The sequence below is a fragment of the Chelonus insularis genome, unplaced genomic scaffold, assembly GCF_013357705.1.
Source record: "Chelonus insularis isolate UGA/USDA-ARS -01 unplaced genomic scaffold, ASM1335770v1 contig_85_pilon, whole genome shotgun sequence".
NCBI classification, from domain to species: domain Eukaryota; kingdom Metazoa; phylum Arthropoda; class Insecta; order Hymenoptera; family Braconidae; genus Chelonus; species Chelonus insularis.
The window spans coordinates 488,005-511,824 of record NW_023276773.1 but is presented as its reverse complement, the minus strand read 5'-3'; the positions used below and the strand labels follow the sequence as shown (position 1 = coordinate 511,824).

Genomic DNA, 23,820 nt, shown 5'->3' with positions numbered 1-23,820 from the left:
ATGAAAGGAGTGGGGTAAAAAATCATTGAAGATCTTTTGAATATTAATAATATTATAAATGCATGACTCAAAGCTAAGAAGAATTAGTGACAATATTTTTTTACCCTATAATTAATTTTTACCCCTTAACTGAACTAATGCAAACAAATACAACCTCAATGCAGTGTTGAATGTGAATAAAATTAGCAGTGCATAATTGGATGTAATCTGCACCAGATTCCGGTAAATGAAACGAGTTTTTAGTTAGATACAGATAAGATAAGCAAATTACTAGGACGTACATCAATCTGGATTGATGTTGAGTAGAGTGCAGAGGAAGGAAGTTAGTTTACACGCTCTCACGGTTTGACTCTTGGTACGTATTATTGTATATTATGTGGATGTGCCGTGTGCACGCACAACCAATGCTGTCATAGTCACCGGAAATGGTCTACAATTCACGATACTGACTCACAACTGACTCGCGGCTTAGATATATACACTATTCTATTTTATAACCAGACATAATCTCATTCTGCCTCACAAATTAGTCTCATCTCTTATTCTCTTTCTTTCCCAAATAGATAACTCACTAAAGAGTAACCTCATTAGAACAGAAAAAAAAAAAAAAACCTTTCGTAATTGTTTTAAGGCCAAATTAGGTCGACTTGGAAATGGTAATTTAGTAGCTTGATTGCTTGCTTTAATCAATCATAGCTCGTTAATTAATGATTGAATCTTATTTTAAAACTAGCTCTTGGGATCGCCTAAAGTATGATCTTTGATATAGACTAATTACATTTGTTAAAAAAAAAAAAAAAAAATTCCCTATGAAGTAAAATTAGATATAAAATAAACCCAATTAGTGGACACAATTTTTAAAATTTTTCATCCAATTTAGTTTACTAGGGATTTGAATTTTTATTGAATCCGCTAGTAAAATAAATTGGATAAAAAATATAGGGATTTTTTTTGTCACTAAAATTAAATGAAAAAATACTTGAGATTTTTTCGAATTTATTAACAATATTTCTTGTCAAATTAATCATTAAATGTAACGAAATTTTCTTACATTTTGTAGAGATTTTGATTTTAATTATGTTACAACTTAAAATTCAAAAAATCCCTAGAAATTTTTTTTTTTCTACCAAAAATTTATTTCAAAACTAATTTTTATTTCTAAAATTTTTATCAAACTTTTATAATAATAAAAATTTCAATAAAATTTCTAGGGAATTTTATTTTATTAAATGAGAAATCAAAATTAGGACAATTTCTAGGGATTTTTTTTCCCAAAAATGCATTTAAGACAACATCGAAAGTATTTACATGGCTCTTTAAATGCAAGCATAATAATTTTTTTTTATTATTAATGAAGTGATAATTATATTTTAAGATAATTATTCACCAAAAAAAAAAAGGGGGAAATATTAATCAAATTACCTATTACTCTACATTGTATCCAATTACATCCGAACGATACATAAACTAAAATTCCTAATGCACTTATTTACGTATTACATTGCTAACAAGCCTGGTGGGTAAATAATAAAAGAATTTATTGCTGAACAACTAGTTTAACCTGATTTAAAACCATGGCTATGTTATTCAGGCCACTTTCCCATTAAATACCAAATGGAAATAATGTTTAAACGCAAACGTATGGTTGAGTAAAAGTTTAAATATAAATTCCACCACTCTGGAGTTTTATTTATTAATACTATTAATACTATTATTAAGACAGAGGTGACTTTTTTTTCGGACATTGGTGTAGTTTTAAATTTTACACAGTCATCATAAGAATATTTCCAATTATTTTTTCTTCTCACTACGCAGTTTCATTCCTTTTTCCAACAAATATAAAATCATTTCATACTAGTGTTTAAAATCGCTCTGAATACAATCTACGCATTACAATTGATTCTATTTTTCATTATCATTATAACAATTAATCTAATAATTATTCAAATTTCAATTGTCCTTCTTTTATCTTTCCGTCAAATAACCGTAAATTTTTTTTTTCTTTTTATAATGATATTATCAAAAAGATAACATTTTTTCTGATCACAAACACTGGTTTCAAAGCCCATTCCAATTGTTAAACCGTGAATCATCAATGATTAAAGTTACAACTCTTTAATGTCCCTAGTTAAAAAAATAGTTCTTTTTCACGAGAATTCAGTATTTAAATCAAGTGTTGTAATTATTACTATAAGTATTAACATGACAAGTCGTAGTTGCCATTCTAGTATTATTAGTAGTAGTAGTAGTAGTAGCGTAGTGTAGTAGTGCTACAGAGTGGGGGATTTGGAAGTGGGGTGCAACAGCAACAGCAGCATCAGCAGCGGCACCGAGTGATTCCTCGTGTGCGCGCGTGTGATTATCGGCTGACGCTGTTGGGCTCTTATGCAGGCCGCATGCCTGCAATTAATAAAGTTTATTAAGAGAATCAGTGATTTCTAGTAATATTATTGATATAATTCCCTAGATTCAAAATTTTCCCTAGTAATTAACATAAAATTCCCTAGAAATAATTTATTTGTCATTGAATAATGTTAAATTGATAAGTAAAAAAAAAAAATTGAAAAATCATTTTCAAATGTAGGGAGGAAAAAAAAACCCTAGATTTTGAGTGAAAAATAAAAAGTCCCTAGAGGAAAAGGAATTATTGTGGGATAATAAAATGACGTGTGTTAGACAGAATATTATTGTAAATATTGACAGTAAATTAAAACGATTAATCAAGACAATTATGACGAAGACGACGACGACAACGTCCTTGATTAAAGGCTGACTGTTGTGAACAATTGAAAGTGACACTTGGTGGTTTGGAAAATAATTAAGTCTCATTGAGGAAAAATTATTTCCATTCAAATATTTAAGTGATATTATTGATGATAAATCATTAGTTTAAAATCAATTATAATATCTGATTAAAGTGTCTAGTAATTTTTTTTTTGTTACCAACATTATTTATAGTGATTATTTATTTATTATATAAGACAGTGATATAGAGAACATAATTATTGGCAGATGAAATGTGAAATTTTGAATAGTTTGACAGAAGTTGTGTTGTTGAAGCAGGTGGTGAAGAAACCGGTGTGGAAAATTAAACAGAACAAGAATAATCGGCGCAACGCGCCTGAAATGACGAACACGCGACGTGATTTTTCATTGTCCCGATACCATCATCGTTATAAGGCTTTTCTGTTAATTCCATTCCTCAGTCTTATTCTTTTCAACGCTCAAGAAGCCACAGGTTTGATATTTTTTTTTTCTAGGGGAATTTTGTTCTAAAAAATTGTTTTTCTAGTTATTTTCTTCTATTTATCAATTACTTCCATAGGATTTTTTTTTTCAATTTTCCTGTTTGTTTCTTATTGATAATACTTTTTTTTAGGGATTTTTTGACAAAAAAAAGTCTAGGGACTTTTTTCAAATAATTTTTTCTATGGGGATTTTTTGTTTATTAAAAGGATTTAATTTTACCGTAATTAAGTAATAATATTGGTTAATATTTGCAAAATAATTTATTAAAAATAAAATTGTAAAAGGTTGAAGAAAAAAAAAACTATCATGGCATTCATAAAATCATTCTTTTAGTGATTTCAAAAAATCCCTACGACAATTAGGCTGCCAGTTAGGGGGTGCGGGGGGGGGGCAATCAAGAGAAGCTGTACAACTTCAACTTCAAATAACTTCGTGCAATCCAAGCGTATAATCATTATCGTACAACATCGGATTTAAGTTAAAATTTAAGTTTTTTATTTTAACGGAAAAAATTAGGGATAATTTTAGGGATTTATTTTTAGAACGAAAACTTGGCAAGTTTGTGAATAAAAATTCCTCCAATAGAAGCAATCATGCAACAAGTGGTGATGGATGTGGTTGATGTCCACTTTTTATCTACTTATTTCACCAAAATTACGAGGGAAATTTGAATGTTGTGAATGACCAAAAATGGAGAAAAGTTAAACAGATTATAAAGTAAAAAAGATTTGGAAAAAAAAAAAAAGAAATTTTATTTCCCTTTTCTTTTTATTTTCTTCTTTTCTCTTATCTTCTTCTCATTTTCAATTCTTTACTGGTTCTTACTGTATACACATGTCTGTACGAATCCTAAAGTTCCTTTTGCCCAATGAAACGACGGAGCGCTGACCCGTAAACTGGTTCTTCCATTACACTTGGGCCCTTTTTCTTTTATACTTCTTTTTTTTTCTACATGTTTACTAATTTTTTTTTTATTATTACTCGCGTTGTTATTGTCATTCGTTCTATGATTTTGTTATTTATATTCAATTTGTACGCAACAAAGAAGACATTTGTGACACGAATCGTGAAGACATGAGTTTATTATTTCCTTCTTCAAATTGAGTTTAATTTTCAAAATAACAGAAAATCAAACTCCTAGGGATAAAAAAGGATCCTTGGAACTAAATCAGGGTTTAAGACAAGAAAAGGAAGAAAAAATAATTACTTTAGTCACAAGAATATAATTTCCCTAGAGTAAAATTGAATGTGTAAATAAAATAAGGCCAGTGGAAATTTTTTTACCACTCTTTCGTTCCAGTGTTGACACTGAAATAATTTTTATTTCATCAATACAAAGTATCTATCTTCTAGATCATACTTTTTACAATTTTAAACACTGGTTTTGATTAATTTTTTTATGATAAGTTGATAAAGAAAAAAATGATTTAAAGAATTGAAGAAAATTTTCGGAAATAAAAGAGTAATTTTGAGAATTGAATTATTAAAAATTATTAATCAACAATAAAATTAATTGGTTTTTTCTTTATTCCAGGTGGAATCTGTTGGTCTTCCATAAGCAACGGCAAGTGCAAGGAATTGTTGTCACAAGGTGTGACACAACAAGAGTGTTGTGCTTCAAGTACAGCAGCAGCAACAGCCTACTCGGACGAGGATCTTGACAGTGGGAGTTTATTTTTCTGGAGGGTCCTTGGAGGTGGGGTTCAGTGTAAACCTTGTCGAGGTAATTAAACCCCCTCCCCCCTTCCACCGAAAAAAAAAAATATACCCACTTGAAATCATCTCAAACTTTAAACATCCACTCATATTCATCAAATTTATTCCAATCGACTTACAGAAAGCTGTGCTGAAGTTGAATGTGAGGAGGGAAAAAAATGTGTACTACGTCGAGGAAGACCAAGATGTGTTTGCAGTCCTGAATGTAAATCTCCTCGTGGTAGTTCAAATGGTCCAGTTTGTGGTACTGATGGTAGAAGTTATCGAAGTTTATGTAGACTTAAGAAACATGCATGCAAGAAAGCTAGCCATGAACTTGCAGTTGCTTACACTGGATACTGTCAAAGTGAGTGTTAAAATTAAAGCTTTTATTTAAAAAAAAAAAACAATATATATTCACTCAATCAAAACCAATCATTGTAGAGCCTTTCAAAACCAGTGTTTGGAATTGCCAAAAGTATGACCTTCATCATGGATCTCCACCTGGATAAATCAAATTGATCTCCATACTTTAAAACCAGTTTTAAGTGAAATTAAAGATCCTTAAAACAGGTATTTTTGATTTAACCTTGTGAAAAAAGGTTCAAAGAGAAAAAAAAACAAAAGGGAATAAGCCACTGAAATGAAAGCAATTTTTATTGAAGACATCAGCTACTTGGTCATTCCAAACATTGAATCAAAAAGGACTCTAGATTGATAGTTGATGTTTTTTTTTTTCATTTTTTTGTGTTATCCTGAATGGATAATTAAGTTTAAACATGTTATTAAGATTACAATAATGATTATGTCACCACAAATAATAACGTGTAAAGTGTCGGGCAGGTTCATGCACACGGGTCCACTGTGAGCAGGGTCGAAGTTGTCTATTGGATCAGAACCTGAGTCCACATTGTGTTAAGTGTGCTCGCAAGTGCCCTCAAGCACCGCAGCAGGTCGCAAGCGCACGACCTGTCTGTGGAGCCGACGGAAACACCTACAAGAGTGCCTGCCACCTGCGTCTTGCTGCTTGCCGCGCCGGACGCGCAATTCCCGTCGCCTATAAGGGCCACTGCAAACGTAAGTTTCTTTTATTGCTTTTTCCTTCTTCGTTCCAACATCACGGCCAATGCCACAAGTCAAGGACCCCTGAGTATTCGGCAGAAATGTATTTTTAAAATAGAATTGAATTGCACTGACTTTCATGCTGAATTGGCTAACCGTGTAATTGTTGGAAGGACTTTAGAAGGCAATACTTGGATCTAAGTTTTCTATCATCAGGATTTATTCATACTTTTTAATACAGTGATTGAAAACTTTTTATCAATAGTAAAGAAAAATGTTACTTTAGGAAAAAGATTTATTTTCATCAGATATTTTTTATTTCAAACTTGGTTGAACTTTAAAATTTATTTTGATACTAGAATTAGTGGATATAAAATTGCAGAAAGGCTGATAAATGAATCATTTTTTCACTCTTCAGAAATTTCTGATGTAAAGTCGAGTAATTTTCTTTTAATTTTGAATTAATTCGGCTGAAATTTGTAGAAAAATTGGTTCTTCAGCAATAGATAGAGTAAAATGTCCAAGAAATAGTTACCAGTTAATCAATGACTGATCAATACATCAAATGTTGTAATAAAAATGAAAGAATAACTTGAGAATTATTGTAAAAGATTTGAAAGATCGTTCATTAATTATGACAGAACAATTAAGAAAATTTAAGTGAGATATCTAGTAGGATCTAGTGTCAGTCATACATTAACATAAAAAAATCAGTTAATTGTTGTTATAAACAAATATAGTTGACTGTTGAGTGTATAGGTTCAAATATTTTATGATAATATTAATTACAAACTATTTAGTTTATTTAGGATATTTTATAACGACTAATAGAATGGACGAGGATAAATTTATGTTAATATTAAATTTTTAGATGAATAATAACAATAATTCTTAGCTAAAACTTGACAATTCTTGATAATTTATTATAAAGTTGTCTAATTGTTGAATAATTTGTTTATAAAAGAAATGAATTCATTTGTGTGATAGGGTTAAGTGTTTAACTTCAATTCAAGCTCATTTTCGTACATTTATTACTGGCTTTGATTTTTTTAATTAATCTTCTTTCATTAGGAAAGTTATTTTCGGTGATGCTCTACTTAAGGTATTCATCCTTCCAGAGTTTGTATCAAAATTCATTGTGGTCCAGTCAAATAGAATTAATTATATATGAAAAAGAATATCCAAACTTCCGTGTAATTATATTCAGGAATTATTTATAGTATGATGTAAGTAATATTCAATAATATCTAGAGAGTATTATTAATTATTATTTTTCTACAATTTGAAACAATTCTTTGTACAGACCTGTACCAATACATCGACATTACTTATATGTATGTACCACCACATTACTATTCATTCATTTGTTGTTGGAAAATTAATTTTAATAATTTTTAGTTCAATAACTGAACGTCAGAATTGTATGAAATTTCACTGAAGCATTAATTACATATTCATTGATTTAATGATTTTTTTTAAACGTAATCGTAAATTCCATTTTGGAATATTTATTGAAAAACTATCACGGGTTACCTTCTACCATTAGACTGCATGATAAAATCGCAATCTTTCATTGCAAATATCTTCATTTCTAGAAGTCAGATCTTTTTTGTTCAGAGGAAAAAAATGTTCATTTTTTGTTATTCTATAAAAATAATACATTTTAAAAAAAAAATTGTAAGTAATCACTCTCTCAAGATAACTACGTTAAAATATAATTAATTATATATATTCAATACAACTAATTTTATAATTATGATTAAAATCATCATTCGAGTAATCTTCTTGTAGTGAAATACAAATATTCGCACCTGAAAAAAAAAATTAGTGAATAAATAACCAATCTTTGAAAATAACAACTATAAAAATAATATTCAATTTTAAAACTGACCTTAGTTATAATCTACCAAAAGATTGTTGTTTAGTTTGACTCTTAGATCATAAAAAATAAAATAACCAGTAGTAACACATTTGAGACGGTTAAAAAAAAAGAACAAAATAAAAAAAAAAAAGAGTGATGAAAAATCTGTCTAGACTCAATAAAGAAAAGGCCTAATGCATTAAATAGCTAGATAATGACACTAAATATCCAAGAAAAAAAAAAGATATAAAATGTCTGAAATAAAAATTAAAGCAAACTTACGTACTGGAGAAAACCCTGATGATCCTGTCGGTAGACGTAACTCGTCGTTTTACTGTTCGCCCAGTGAGATTCCAAAAATAAACACGCATGGTCCAACCTGGATACTCACTGCTTCCCGCTGCCACAAATGTGTAAACATCCAATAAACTTGCATTGAATGGTATACAAAAATGGTCAGGATTGGTTTTGAGTATCATACTTTATTGATATCATTAAAATATGACAGTTGAAAAAAAATATATAAATTTTACCGTTAATTAGTGATGAGGATTAAATATAATATTAAAATTGCTCGAAATATGATAAGTTTAAATTGAAAATTGTCTGTCAATTATTTGGATGCTAATTTTACATAACTTAGGAGCTTTTATTACTTGTCAGGTCATTAAACGATTAAATAAGTGAATGAATTAAATTGATAAATAAATAAAAAGTGTAAATGGAGAAATTCAGTAAATTATTTAAAGTTGAATAGCACTGGCTTGGACCGATATGTCCTTGCGACGTCCTTGTTCTCCGGTCGTTGACCAGACACCAACCAGGCGCCCACGCAATCAGTTGCGTTCACCTGCCGATTAATAAATGACAATTTTTTTCGTTCTTTACCCCTTTAATATTGGCACCACTGTTACACTCCTCTAGATTTTAAAGTCATTCAGAATCACTTTTTGTTATTAAATTATCAAATTCTTCTCTTTTTGGTGGAACAGTTTTGAATCCTTGACCCTTTTAATCAAATTTCAGTTTACCTGCTTGAATATAGCAAAGTAACGAAAAAAAAAAAATACCAAGATGGTAAACATAAATATATTTAAAAGATTTATTTAACTGTTAACGATATGAAGTTAGTCACTACTCGAAATATATCTCGAAAACATTAGGTAATCGATTCCTTATTGGTTAGAAAATTTTATCCGTTAATTGGCGCGCATTTTGAGTGCGCAAATTATTTTAAGGTTATTAATTTATTAATATTTAATAGAAAGTAATGATTTTGTTTATTGTAAAGTGCATACAAAAGATAAAGTAAGCTAAAGATTTTTTATTCGTAATGTGATTGGATGAAAAAAAAAATTACACCGTAATAGAGAGAATTAATTAAATTTCGTGTAATTATTTTCAAATTTATGAATGAAACTTTTTTTTCGAAATACTGGTAATTAAAGATGATTTTTAAATATGCGCTCTTATGTACGTGATTTTTTTTTTAATAACTACATTACCATCTAAGTGGGTATTACCGATTGAAAAATATTGGTAATAATATCGGTAATTACGCCTTATTTATTTGATTAGATAAATGTTGTCAAAATTGGAATTTAAATTATTTTTAAAGTATATTTATGAGTTTGAAATTCTTCCTAACATTATTAACTATTTTAAAAAAATATGTAAATTCATTTTTCTTCGAATTTTGCAAGCAAAAAAAATATAAAAAAAAAAACGTAATACGAAGCTTTTAAAATAATCTGTTGTCAAAGTTCCAATAATATCTCAATACCGAGTTAATTAAAAACATAAAAAAAGACTGCGAGTCCAAAAATATCCAAAAGGAACACGTATAACCGTAAAACGAAAAGTATGCGAGAGAGCATATATGCGTTGGCGCAAGAGATCGTCGACAGAATTGTGCGCAAAGAGAATGAAAAGAAGCATGAGGAGATGGAGAAAGGATAAAAAAAAGTTTTTAAGAAAAAGATAGACCAAGGAGGCATGCTACAGCCGTCTGGCTGATGAGCTGCAGTATCTGGTCTCTCTGGCCTGCATCAGACGATTCCAAGCTATCCCAAGACATTGCGGTGTACTTATATGCTGCAAGAGAGTTTCGTTGTTGCTGTTGATGCTTGCTGCTTACTCTCTGCTTAACTGTTTGCACGCCGTCGGGCTTTCTACCCCCTTTACCGCTCTATGTCTCGTTGATCCTGTCGTCCATGTTGGTAGACACTCGCTCAAGTACAGAGTCATGGATCCTCACTGCAGACTGCGGTACATTCAGTTTTATTTGTATGTACTGGATTATGTTCCTATATAAAGATAAATATGTTTCTGTTTACTGTTTTAAACCCCTAGATTGTTGCATCTATTTTTTTCTTTTTATACTGTTGGTACCCTAGAGTATGCTAGGATCTCGCGTAAAAAATTTCTAGCTAGTAATATTTTTTGCAGTAAAAATTCAACTTGTTAAATAATAATTTCTAGTTATTTTTTTTTTTTTTTTTAAATATAAAACGTTTGAATAAAGTTTGTATACATTAGAAAATTTAACAGAAAAAAAGTCTAGGGATATTTAGGCATAGATGGTATTTTAGAGTTATGTCACTGTCTAGTAAAAAATTTGATTCTTTCAACATTCTAGGACGAAAATAATCCTAGTAATCTAGTAATAAATTTTATTTATCACTAGGCATTACAAAATTTCTAGGAATATTTTTTTAATCACCACTGGTTTCCAGTGCATTTTTATTTTCAAAGTTGAACACAAAAATTTGATTATGCTCTGGAACCAATCATATGACAAAAATTTTTTTTTTTTTTTTTCAACCAATCACATAACGAATAAAAAATCTTCATCAGCAAACTTCATGCAATTTACACGTTTTATGATAGAAAGATCATTAAACATCAATTTATATCAAATGTTGCCAATCGTCTGATTAAAAACTAGTGACATTTAATCGAAATAAATCAAGTTTATAATTACCTTCATATTGACATAAAATTATAATCAAATAAATGTCAATAAATGATTAAATATTAGAGATCATCAAAACATATAATTATCCATTTACTTAATTATCACTTAACAGTCTATTTACCGTTATTTAAATATGCTTATTAAACCAGTGACGTCTGGCAATCCTATTTTCTATCATTTTTCCCTTAGGATATCGATTGAAGTTAGACTTGTCAGTCAATTAATCACAGCTGCCAACTCTACACCCAGTAATAGTAATAGGTAATAAATTACCAGAATGTTACATGCCACATGGGTCTCAGAATTTGCTATTACGTTGGTACGATGCTTAATTGTCCCACCATACAACTCGAGATTTACACAGGGTAAAACTAAATCAATTTATTTGCTGTTGACGGAAGTGAAGCAAATAAATAAATAGTTCTTCGTAATAGAAATGATGTAATTTCTTCCCTAGAGACCTTGACTTGGTAAACTAAACTCATTGTATCAATGATTTTATTTAATATATTAAGCTGATTGTCTTTTTTGTCGACCAACGACCCCCCTACGGAAATTTACCGTCATATATATTTCTTATGTTTCATTCTGCACATTAAATTATCATTCAACATTCATTTATTAATTATTATCAATAATTAAGTATTTTAGTTAAGAAAAAAAAAATATTCAAATAAATATATTTATTACGAAGAAATAAATCCTCCTATTCAGTATTTAAATGAATAAACATGTTTTATATATAGCATGTTATATAATAGGTCAGACGTAATTGAGCAGTAGGTCAAAATGACTGCGCATGAGCATTAGATATTTTACTTTTGAATGTTGGTGTTACACTTTTCCATTTTTTTTTGTCTTTTTTAGTAGAACGCCCTCTAGTTGAATTTCAAATTTTTTTTTTTTTAATGTGCGTATACAAGATGTAAGCCAAGAATATTTACTGACTCGATACGACTTTCGCACCTTGAGTTGGAGAATATTTACAATATGACACACCTACTCCAGCGACACGGTCAACTAAAGCACTCTTTTTCGTATTTGCATAATGGTGTACTTACGTGAGCTTTTGTTTACTAAGCTCTCGGCGTGACGCTCTCAACAAAAATAAAGTTAAACTCATCAGTATACAGATATTTTTACACTAGAACATGTTGGATTTATCATGTGAATGATATAGATTGAAAAAGATTATATTATTTATAAAAATCAGTCCTTTAATGGAATAATAATTTTGTTGGTTAATTTCAATCAACAGGATGTAATTTTAAAGAAATTAAAAGAAAAAAATGTTTGAAATAATTAATGACCATTAAATAATTACCATTTGTATCATTTAGTCTATACTACGCGACATAAATGGTGTCTTAATTTGGTATAAGAGGGTATAGGAAATCGCATGTATAACCTCAAAAAAAAACTAACAAAATCGGACACCACTTATGTCGCGTAGTGTATCTTTTCCATCATAAAGTAAGCAAAAAAAAAAGAAGAAATAACCAAAATATTTATGATAATTTTTGTAGAGAATGCAGACTGCACTACCATCAGATGTCGCGAGGGTCAGACATGTTTAACAGACATAAAATCAAATCGTCCACGATGTGTGACCTGTACTTACCGATGCCCACGGAAGCACGAGAAGATGAGCACCAGAAGAGATGGTTATCGCAGAAATCAAGCAAACCGTAAAGGGAATGTCGATGAAAGCCGAGATCCAGCTGCTTACCCATCTGTTTTATGCGCAACCAATAACATCACCTATCCCAGCTGGTGCCACATCATTAAGGATGCTTGTGTCACGGGCTTCGTCTTGGAAACTAAACACGCGGGTCCATGTAATGCTTATGATGCTCCAGTCTACCCAGGTATAAAGATAGTCATTGAAATAGATAGTATTGAAAAAAAATTTTACTTTGATATAGAATTTATGGATCAAAGTTTATGAAGGTTTTACTTTTAAAATATCAAATTAAATTCAACCTACAAGAATTTAATCTAATGTTCAATCATCACATTTTTACTTATCCTTCAACAAATGTTTTATAGGGAATGACTCATTCTTTACTTTATTAACAAGATAATTAGGTAAAATTTCGATTTACACATTAATTAATGCGAAAAATTACAATATAAAGTATTGGGGGCCTCGAATGACCTTGAGCCATAAATTCTCCGTACACACAAATGAGTCGTGTTGTGTTATTAATCTAGTAAGAAAAACAGTTTAATTTGAATACAGCTAGGAACATTAATGCCAACAGAAATAATCTAGATCCTAAGCTATTGTTGTTGATGTTGTTGATAGACAATATGTATTATTAATGGGATTATTGATAAATATTTATTATTAATAAAGGTAAAAAAGTTAATAAAGAGTGTAAACTTAATGAATTAATCGTAAAATACTGCTTTCTAACTTTCTGAATTAAATTTTTGTTCTCACTAGATAAAAAATGTCGACATTTTTTCATCCACTGCATTATTCGGGATAAAATTATCCTACAATGTTATTGTAAATATTCTTTGAAAGACACTAATAATTGTTAGGCTCTTGAAAGTTGGCAAAAATTTCATTAAATAACTTAACAAACTCGTGAGGCTTTAAAACAATTAAGAAGGATGGGAATAAGAATAACAGTAGGGTTAAAAATGAGATATTTGGAATGCGCATGCGCATAAGCATAACAATACAAGAAAATTGATTAATGCGCATGCGTAATCCAAATATCTAAGGCCTACTCTTATTCTTGTTTTACGCAATTATGTGAAAGTTATTATAGATAATACGTTAAATTAGATTCTAATTATTGATACTTATTTTTAGGTGAAGAGAACGTTACTACCACAAGCTATGAAGTTATAGACGTCATAAGTGAAGACACGAAGAATTATAGTGAGAGTTTAACGTCGAGTAAACTTAAAAATTCCAGTCGTAAATGATTGCTTGATTATTAATAGACACATTGCCGATTCTTATGCTGTTCTTCTTGCTGGTGCTGCTACCAACAGCGGCGTTAGTTAGGAAATAATTTATACGATCATTTGCTGATTCGAAATATAAACTATAAAAACACGAAAAAAAAAAATCAATGATCAATGAAAGAAAAATTAACTCAAAAAATTTACTAATTCAATGAATGACTTAGTTATTAATGGTCTCTTTATTGATAAATAAAAGATAAAAAACATAACTCATAAAAAATTAATTAATATTATTTATTATTATTATTAAAAATCATTTATTTTTACTGCGTGATGTAATGAGGAGATTAGTAATAATTAATATACTGATTAATAAGCTAATTATTAATGAGATAATTATACATTTTATGCTGAGAACAACATACTAAAGTATTATATTGAGTATTTAATTAAATTAATCAAATTATATACCGCCAGTATCGTAAATGAAGATTTATTAATTTATATATTATTATTATTGTAACGATATATAATTTATTTGTATATCGATTAATTAATAAGATTTATTTGTTGTCATTTATAAATGACAGTTTTATTTTATATAATTATATAAATGATATTTTAACATTGTCGTGCGCCAGTAGTTATACCATTGTCGTACTTAATTTATTGTTTGATATTTTTAAAAATTATTTCAATTAATAGATTATTAAATTATAAAATAGAAAAAAAAACATTGATAATTAATTTAAACAAGAAGAAAAGAAAAAAAAAGGAATTCAAGTAATGAATACGAAGGTTTAAATGACATTATTATAATTAGACCAAATATTTTAGTGTTAGTTAATGTATTAATGAATATTAAACGTTCAGGAAAAAAAAATTATAACTATTAATAGTGATAATTAATAATAATTATTCAAAAGAAATATTAATTAGTCATTTAATAAAAGTAATATAATAAAAATTGAATTATTAAATTGTTTGAAAAAAGTCATTCATCGATTTTTTTCTAATTTTAAAACCTTAAAATATTTTTTTTTTTATTCATCGAATAATTTAAACTTATTCGATTTTATTGAATTTAATGAATTATTTAATTAACTACATTCAATATAATGTAAATTGTTATCTTTTTATTTAAATTAACGATGAATGTATCATAGGTGCTTCATGACTTTTAATTATCAAATTTAAAAAATTTTAATTATTATTATTTATATCAAAAATTAATCCATCTTTTGGATGATTAATTTCTCGAAATCATAAAGTAAATTATTGGAACATAGAAAGTAGTTAATAGAAAGAATGTAGAAATTTAAATAATAAAAGAAAACATTATAGTATCAAACAATAAAAAAAAAAAAAACGAAAAGTTATTAATATATATAAAAAAATAAAAAGCACAGTAGAAATCATTGTAGATTATAATAATCTATACAATAATCATTCACAGTATATTGAAAAAAAAGAAAATAATCAATTTTTTATTATAAATTTAGGTATTATTTATAACATTAAAGTTATTCTTATTGTAAAAGTAAACAAAAAAAAAAAAAACAACAGCGAAAACAAATGATAATTAAAAATAATTTAATTGCGTAAATATTTATTGTTAATAAGACAATAAAAAAAAAAACGACAAAATGTTTAATATATCGTTGGTTTGCATGAATAATATAGTAATTAATAATTGATGATTATTAAGTATATACTTTGAAGACTGTCGGATATATTAGATAGATTACGTAAATAATAATTTAATGATATTTAGATGAATAATAAATTATTGTCATCACTATGTTAATTAGTAATTATCAATGAATAGTTTATAATAATAGTAATCATTAATAATTGATATTGTCGGCAATTTATTATATTAATAAAATTAATTAACTATACTGCTGTGTTGATTTATTTATATACATTAGTTTTCCTTTATAGTGTAAAGATAGTCAATAATTTCTTCATTATGTTGAAAAAGGAGAAAATTTAAAGGAAATTATGTTAATTTTAATAAGGAACAAGTGAGGATGATTTTCATTTCCTTAAACTGTTCATTCAGCTGCAGTGACCTTGATTATCGACTGAGGTAAGACTCGAATGATAAGAAGGGATTAATTGTGATTAATTGATTGGTTAACTAAGAGTTGCAATTAAGTTAATGGAAAAGTTGGCGTGTACTTGGAGTTATTTGAGATAATTTTACATAAAATCGACTTTAAATCAATTGTGAGAATATGCAATTTATTTACCATGAGTCAATCATTCATAAACGGTTTCTTGATAGTTGATTGTTGGTAAAGTAGACTTTATATCGACTTATGATAAATGTCTTATGAATGAGGGATAAGTTAGCAACCCCCGGAAAAGGAATTTCTTGACTCTTAAAGTGAGAGAAAAACGGAAATTGCTCTAATTTTAGCATAAATTATGCTCCAATCATAATTTTGGGTAGTGCATTGGAAAGCTCTTGCTCTGACGAATCTATTGATATGCTTATTGTCTATATAGGTCTCATAGATCGTGAGATATTAGCGAAAAACATTATTCTTCGGTAACTCCCTCAAATTTCGGACTTTTATCCTATTTTTCTTTCGAATTGAAAAAGTAGTAAATTATCATATTTATGCTTGGATCATAAAATTATGGGTGTCATTGGGAAGATCTTGATGAGACGATTCCAAAAAACTGGCTGTTGACTTGGTTTTGTTGGAAAGAACATGAGATATTGGCGAAAAACTGCGATACATAAAAAATATGCATAACTTCTATGCTAATGATGCTACGGGGTTGATCGAGGGCTCATATGAAAGATCTGGACCTAAGTAAAAAATTGGATCCCCCCTATAGGATATCCCCGTCAAAAAAGCCGTATCTCGCTTAGTTTTCGAGTTATGAGCGTTTAAAGGTTTTTCTATGATTTGGTGCAGCATAACTTTGTTTTCTGCTAATAACTCGGGATCTATGAGGCCTCTATAGATAATAAGCATACCAATGAATTCGTGAGAATGAGATCTTTCTATTGCACTAGTCAAAATTATGATTCGAGCATAATTTATGCTAAAATTAGAGCAATTTCCGGTTTTACCCCATTTTGGGAATGAAATAGTTGATTTGTCATATGTTTGGCCTGATTCCGCATTTCTACGCATTGAGACGAAGAGAATGAGTGGTCAAACTTGAAAATCGGACAACTTTGATTTTTCACCCCCAAAAAATGGCAAGTGGTACCCCTTTCCATTTTTTTCAGCCAAAACATAAAAGTACTCCGATTTTCAAGTTTGACCACTCATTCTCTTCGTCTCAATGCGTAGAAATGCGGAATCAGGCCAAACATATGACAAATCAACTATTTCATTCCCAAAATGGGGTAAAACCGGAAATTGCTCTAATTTTAGCATAAATTATGCTCGAATCATAATTTTGACTAGTGCAATAGAAAGATCTCATTCTCACGAATTCATTGGTATGCTTATTATCTATAGAGGCCTCATAGATCCCGAGTTATTAGCAGAAAACAAAGTTATGCTGCACCAAATCATAGAAAAACCTTTAAACGCTCATAACTCGAAAACTAAGCGAGATACGGCTTTTTTGACGGGGGTATCCTATAGGGGGGATCCAATTTTTTACTTAGGTCCAGATCTTTCATATGAGCCCTCGATCAACCCCGTAGCATCATTAGCATAGAAGTTATGCATATTTTTTATGTATCGCAGTTTTCCCCGAATATCTCGTGATTTCTCCAACCAAACATAGTCAACCGCTAGTGTTTTGGAATCGTCTCATCAAGATCTTCCCAATGACACCCATAATTTTATGATCCAAGCATAAATATGATAATTTACTACTTTTTCAATTCGAAAGAAAAATAGGATAAAAGTCCGAAATTTGAGAGAGTTACCGAAGAATAATGTTTTTCGCTAATATCTTACGATCTATGAGACCTATATAAACAATAAGCATATTAATGGATTCGTCAGAGCAAGAGCTTTCCATTGCACTAGCCAAAATTATGATTGGAGCATAATTTATGCCAAAATTACAACAATTTCCGGTTTTCTCTCACTTTAAGGCTGGGCTGAAGTCAGAAAGTTTCCCGGAGTTGACTTTACGCCCTCGTGTTGTCCGGCAAAAGGCCGAAGCTTGACATCAACTGAAATTGAGTAGGTAACAGGGAAATCGTTCGAAAAATGATAATTTTCAGGGATGCACTACAAAAAGGGAGCCTTAGGGCACCAAGAAATTTACAAATTTCAGAATAATCTGTTTCGAGCAAGACAGAGCACAGAATATATCTATTTATCTCCGTCTTATTTTTCAGAGAAGACTGCGAGTTCGAACAGTTGACGAGCAAGCACATCCCCCACCCTCTGTTACCAAGCCTGAAGCTTATGATATCTAAACGTAAACAAAGCAAATGAACATATGTTGGCTCTGTAGTCAGAAGATTCGACATTTATTTTACCGAACGGTGTTCGATTCCAATTGCGGAAAATTTTTGTTTTTTAATTCAAATTGCATGTAATTGCAATTTTATCATGCCGAAAATGAGTTTTAAATTTCAATTTTTATGTAAAATTATTTTTCAATCAATCGATGACAAATGAGACAATATTTGAACAGGGTCATTAACCTTTTTTTGTACAAATACATTGATAATAGCCTTTTTTAACAACTTATTAACAATAAAAAATAGTTTAAACAATCCGCGGCAAGTTCCGACACTTCACCGGCAAGCTCTACCCCCACTCTCTGTGCCCAAGCCTGTAGCTTATAATTTTCAAGCATCTTCACTATTATTGAAACCATAATAGCTCAGTGATTAGAGCACCAATCTTTTATTTTGCTGGGCAGGGTTCGATCCCAGTCATAGGCAATTTTTTTTTCTGTTTCTTGTTCAAGTGACTTTATATACTTATAAATCAATTCATATATTTGATTAAATTATTCTTCCAATTAATTACGAAAAAAAACTTGTTTTTCTGAAAATAAGCTGAGGGTGAGGAACGAATTACTATGAATTCTCTTTTTTAGAAAATGTTGTCTCCAAAAGACTATAGGAATTAATTTTGAACTAATATAAACAACCAATTATTGTATTTATATAAAATTTTGATGAAAAAAAAAATTGGCTATAACTGGGATCGAACCCTAATCGGTAAAATGAAAGCTTGGTGTTCTACTCACAGAGCTAACATATCATCTCTGTCATTATCTTAATGTTTATACGTTGTATAATGCAGGCTTGAGTATGAAGGGTAGGGATAGAGCTTGCCAGCGAAGTGCCGGAACTCCCCGCGGACTGTTCCAACTACATACTTCTGAATATTTCTAAATTGCTTAAAAAAAAGCTACGTTCATATAGCTATAGTAAAAAAAGTGTTTGTAACCCTGTTCATATGTTTTCTGACTCGGCGTCGATAAATTACATAAATAATTGAGAAAAAAAAAATCAAATCGTTAGTACGAATTCATTTTAGCATGTTAATATTATAATTACATGCAAATCTAACAAATAAAAAAGAAAAAAAAAACTTTACCATGACTGGAATCGAACCCTGCCCATCAAAATGAAAGACCGATGCGCTAACCACCGAGCTATTATGATTACAAAACATTTATATATGCTCAAAAATTATAAGCTGCAGGCTTGGGCATAGAGAGTGGGGGTAGAGCTTGCCAGCGAAGTGCCGGAACTCGCCACGGATTGTTTAAACTACTTTTCAATGTTGATAATAATATGATTAACTTGTTAATAACATAACATTGTTAATACATGTAAAGATGTATAAGTTGTTAAACACAGGCTATTATCAATGTATTTATACAAAAAGAAAGTTTATGGCTCTGTTCAAATATTTTTCGACTTAGCGTCAATAAATTCAATGAATAAAGAGAAAAAAAAATCAAATTGTTATAAAAGATTAATTATAGCATGTCAATATTATAATTACATGCTAATGTAACGAATAAAGTAGAAAAAAAAAATTGGTTATGACTGGGATCGAACCCTGCCCGGCAAAATAGAACTCTGACGCTCTAACCACATGGCCAGCATAATCTCGATATTGAGTTTATGTGTATTTGTTTTTATACTACATGCTTGGATACGCCGACTCGGAATTGAGCTTTTTGATTAACATTTATACCTAATAAAAATGATAATAATGGATGAATATTTGTTGAAGTTATTTTCAGGTATTATATTAATTAATGTTAAATGAGTATCATCATTTTTATTTATTCTAACTGCAATAGTCATCAAAGTATAAGGCATTGTAAAGCGATACACTATGTTTACATCACATACATATATTACCCGTACACACTCATACACAAATTACTCACCAAAATGCAGGGCACCATCAGTTCTGGATACGGATTGAGCATTTTTTCAATATGGATGACTGAGGTCATCTGCGAGCATAATGCTGTCACCTATCAGAATTTTTTCAAACTAATTTTCCGGAGAATATCATCTGGAATACAAGATTTCTAATTATTTCTAAATTATTCAATTTTACACTATGAATTGATTTTTTTAACATTCAGACAGGTGGCAAGGACTGACGCAAACACGAATTTTGGGCGAAAAACGTATAAAAATGAAATAATTAGTGATTTTTCATCTGAATGATGTGGCCGCCATCTTGAAATTTAAGCGCGGCAAGTCAATTCATAATTTTTTCATTATTCTTTCTAATTTTTTTAATAAAAATATTCACTATATACAAAAAATTGTTGTTTACGTCAGTCCGGCATTAATTCCTCTGTAATTTGGTACCTAATTTTATAGAAATAATTGTAAATTGGCGAAGAAATTAGAAATTTCCCGATCCCATATATTTGGATAGGGGGAATCAGTCGCCTCTCTGACTTCAGCCCAGCCTTAAGAGTCAAGAAATTCCTTTTCCGGGGGTTGCTAACTTATCCCTTATTCATAAGACATTTATCATAAGTCGATATAAAGTCTACTTTACCAACAATCAACTATCAAGAAATTCATTCTCGGGGGTTGCTAACTTTCTTCCTCAGTTTCAGATCTTCCAACAATATCATTGTTAATAACTAAACAGGACATTAAAAAATTATAACGATCTCAAAATAAACAAATTTATTCTTTATCATAAAAAATACATCATTACAGTAAAATAAATGGTAAATATATAAGAACCATTAATATGAAAACAAAAATAAAGGAATTCATTCCATAGCTCATGATGTAGAAGGCAAATATATCATGATACCAAAAGCTACTTAGTATCATGATCAAAAAGGACGAATCTTCTTAAGCTTTTTTTGTATTAGATGATGGAGCCATTGTAGTTTTAGAAGGAATTTCCGTGGATTTACTGTCACCTGATGCAGACCATCTATTTATTCTATTTTTTATACCTCTGTAGATGTTAGAAGGAAGTGATGATAGTGATTGCTTCAAAGATGATAAAAATACAGTTCTTTTACGTCTTCCTCCCACGTCTGTTTTATTACATGAAAACTGCAAGAATAAGAGAAACAATTAATTATCCAGGAAAATATAATCCATAATACCAAGATTAGCATACTAGTTTTTAAACCCTGTCACAATTTGATTCAAAATAAATCTTGGTATCCAAGAAATACTGATAATTATTTTGATGATCTCCAACACTATTGATGATTTTAAAATTGAAACATTATGTAAAGATTTAATAATCTTGATTATCTTAGGACACACATGTTGGACTCAACTGATCATATTGGTATTGGGGTTCATCAAACTTGTTCCACTAAATCCAATGATGAATAGTCACAACTTACAACAGGACATTGTTCTCTACAAACAACAGCAAGACATTTAATAGTGAATCTATCTGATATAGATTCAGACAATTTGGTGATTATTAGATTTGTGCTGAAGTTTTGGAGTTCTTTATCCCATGTCCACCTCTCGATATTTTCATTCACCTCACATTCATTATATAACTGTTGAATATTATCAGAATCATTTGTCTCAGCAATATCACAGTACGTTACTCTACCATCTTCATACTTTTCATCAGTTGCATCAGTTTTTAGTTTGATATCCAATCTTAATAACATTTCAGATTCAATAATGTCAACATTATCTCCATTCTCATCAGTAAGTGTTAGGTCTGCAAGTAGATAATGAGCATCATCTAGCTCTGTTGGTCTTGTTTCAATACCTCTGTCAGCTCGAGCATACACTTTCTTGACATCAGGATCACTTAACTGTAAATTAAAACCATCTTTTAGGATAAAACAGCATTTAATAGAAAATTTTTGTTTGAATAATGTAAGATAAAAAGTTAAATTATTCCTATTTTTTCATAAAAATTAAAAAGAATGATTAAATATTCTAGTGAACAGAGAAAAAAGGTAGCATAATTGTTACTTCAATTCATGGTAGCCTGATGCTTTGAGAATAATATACATATAATAATTCATTTTTTTAATTAAGATAATTCAAGTTTTTTTTTTTTTATAAAAATTTTATTGTTAATCGAACTTGTCAATTTTATGAAAAGGAATAATAAATAAATAAATTAAGGCTGGGCTTTACTAACCTCAAATCACCTCAAATTTTTCTCGTCAAACTGTGCATTTTGTATTTGTTTTTTTCATGTAAAAAATATTCAGGAATATGTAGAAAAGTGGCATACACATCGGGAAACAAAGATTTTTCGTACTAGTGTAATAATAATCGTAGAATAAATAACTGTTCAGTGAATTTTGAGGTGTCATGGCGGATGCACTTGTCATGAGCCCTTCACTGAAAAGTTATTTATTCTACGATCATTATTACACTGGTACGAAAAATCTTTGTTTTCCGATGTGTATGCCACTTTTCTGAATATTCCTAAATATTTTTCACATGAGAAAAACTAATAAAAAATGCACAGTTTGACGAGAAAAAATTGAGGTGATTTGAGGTTAGTAAAGCCTAGCCTTAAGATTGATCAAAATATTGAACAATTGAATAAACAATTTTTAAACTTTTTAAATAATAATAATGTAATATTAACTTACATCATCTGCTGATGAATATGTAATAAAAATTGCAAGAACATTTATTATTATGGATAAACTTGGATATTTCATAATTCTTCTTACAAAATTCACCGTAAGTTAACTGAAGAAATAATAAATTACAATGAACTCCCGATGGCTAACAAATCTTTTTATATACAACATGGAAAAAGAAAAATAATCAAAATTTTATGTAATTTTAGTAAATAAACACGTACACAAATAATATCAATTATGATTACTCACGTTTTTATATTTGTAATAATGAAAATTTTCTTACTTATGTTTATTTATTTGATTAATTAAAAAATTTTAATTATTAAAATAATTAATTTTTACTGAATACTTCTCTAAAAATTTTATTTACATTTTTGTTGGTTAGGAAATAAATACACCAAATAGTTTGATTAAATATTCAAACAAGAATTTCAATGTCACAAACATAAGTTATTTCTTTTATTTATAATTCGAGTAAAGTCCATTTTTAACATTCTTTTTGGCTTTGATAATTCTTAAATTTAAATTTTTAAATCTATGGCTAAAAAACATTAATTAAAATTTTTTTTCTATATTTTTTTAATTAAATGGCTTTTTTATAATTAAATCTACGGCTTTGATAAATACTTTAAAGTAGAGCCCCTTAAAGCTGGGCTTTCCTAACCTCAAATCATCTTAAGATAGAGTCAGGCAGGTCCCTTAAGTTCTTATGGGAATTTAAGCAGGACTCAAGCAATATGGCGTCGTTTTGCCAAACTCTGTCTTACGGGACTCTACTTTAAACCGTCAAATAGTTAAATAACTTAATATAACCTTAGTAACATGATGAGTTCACAAAACAACACTTTTCCAGACGTCACGATATCTTCAGATTATCACACTGAAGAATTTCTTGACTTCACTGACGGCGCTACAGGGTCTGCTTTTGCATTCATGTACGGATCTTATACAACAGAATAAAGGAGAAGGTAGGATTATGGATCACTGTTTGTTTTTCTTTAATTGTATTTTACTTTGT

The 23,820-nt window shown here is 29.4% G+C and overlaps 2 protein-coding genes across 3 annotated transcripts in view; one reads left to right on the top strand and one right to left on the bottom strand.

Annotated features, from left to right (window-relative positions):
• Positions 1–14,200, top strand: part of LOC118071518 (follistatin-A) — a 34,999-nt gene extending 20,799 nt beyond the window's left edge. The window contains exons 1-6 of one of the 2 annotated variants that reach the window (XM_035090712.1): positions 2,460–3,238; positions 4,784–4,972; positions 5,087–5,311; positions 5,788–6,021; positions 12,371–12,712; positions 13,672–14,200. In XM_035090712.1, coding sequence (XP_034946603.1) covers positions 3,013–3,238; positions 4,784–4,972; positions 5,087–5,311; positions 5,788–6,021; positions 12,371–12,712; positions 13,672–13,787 — 1,332 coding nt within the window. In that variant the 5' untranslated portion in view covers positions 2,460–3,012 and the 3' untranslated portion in view covers positions 13,788–14,200. Of the gene's footprint in view, positions 1–2,459; positions 3,239–4,783; positions 4,973–5,086; positions 5,312–5,787; positions 6,022–12,370; positions 12,713–13,671 lie in introns of those variants that run through there. The other variant, XM_035090711.1, reaches the window with a different exon arrangement.
• Positions 14,201–20,874: 6,674 nt separating this feature from the next.
• Positions 20,875–22,921, bottom strand: LOC118071521 (uncharacterized). The gene is made up of 3 exons (XM_035090716.1): positions 22,806–22,921; positions 21,576–22,007; positions 20,875–21,273 (listed from the first exon to the last, which is right to left on the bottom strand). The coding sequence occupies exons 1-3, from the start codon at positions 22,875–22,877 to the stop codon at positions 21,064–21,066; spliced, it is 714 nt and encodes a 237-aa protein (XP_034946607.1). The 5' UTR covers positions 22,878–22,921; the 3' UTR covers positions 20,875–21,063.
• Positions 22,922–23,820: the final 899 nt, after the last annotated feature.

What these genes read in the sequence shown, in the direction of transcription:
- LOC118071521 (XM_035090716.1), bottom strand. Translation starts at nt 22,877, where the DNA reads ATGAAATATCCAAGTTTATCCATAATAATAAATGTTCTTGCAATTTTT. An exon ending in CATATTCATCAGCAGATGAT is followed by an intron (nt 22,008 to 22,805) that starts GTAAGTTAATAT and finishes TTTAATTTACAG; the next exon opens with TTAAGTGATCCTGATGTCAA. An exon ending in GTAGAGAACAATGTCCTGTT is followed by an intron (nt 21,274 to 21,575) that starts GTAAGTTGTGAC and finishes TTATTCTTGCAG; the next exon opens with TTTTCATGTAATAAAACAGA.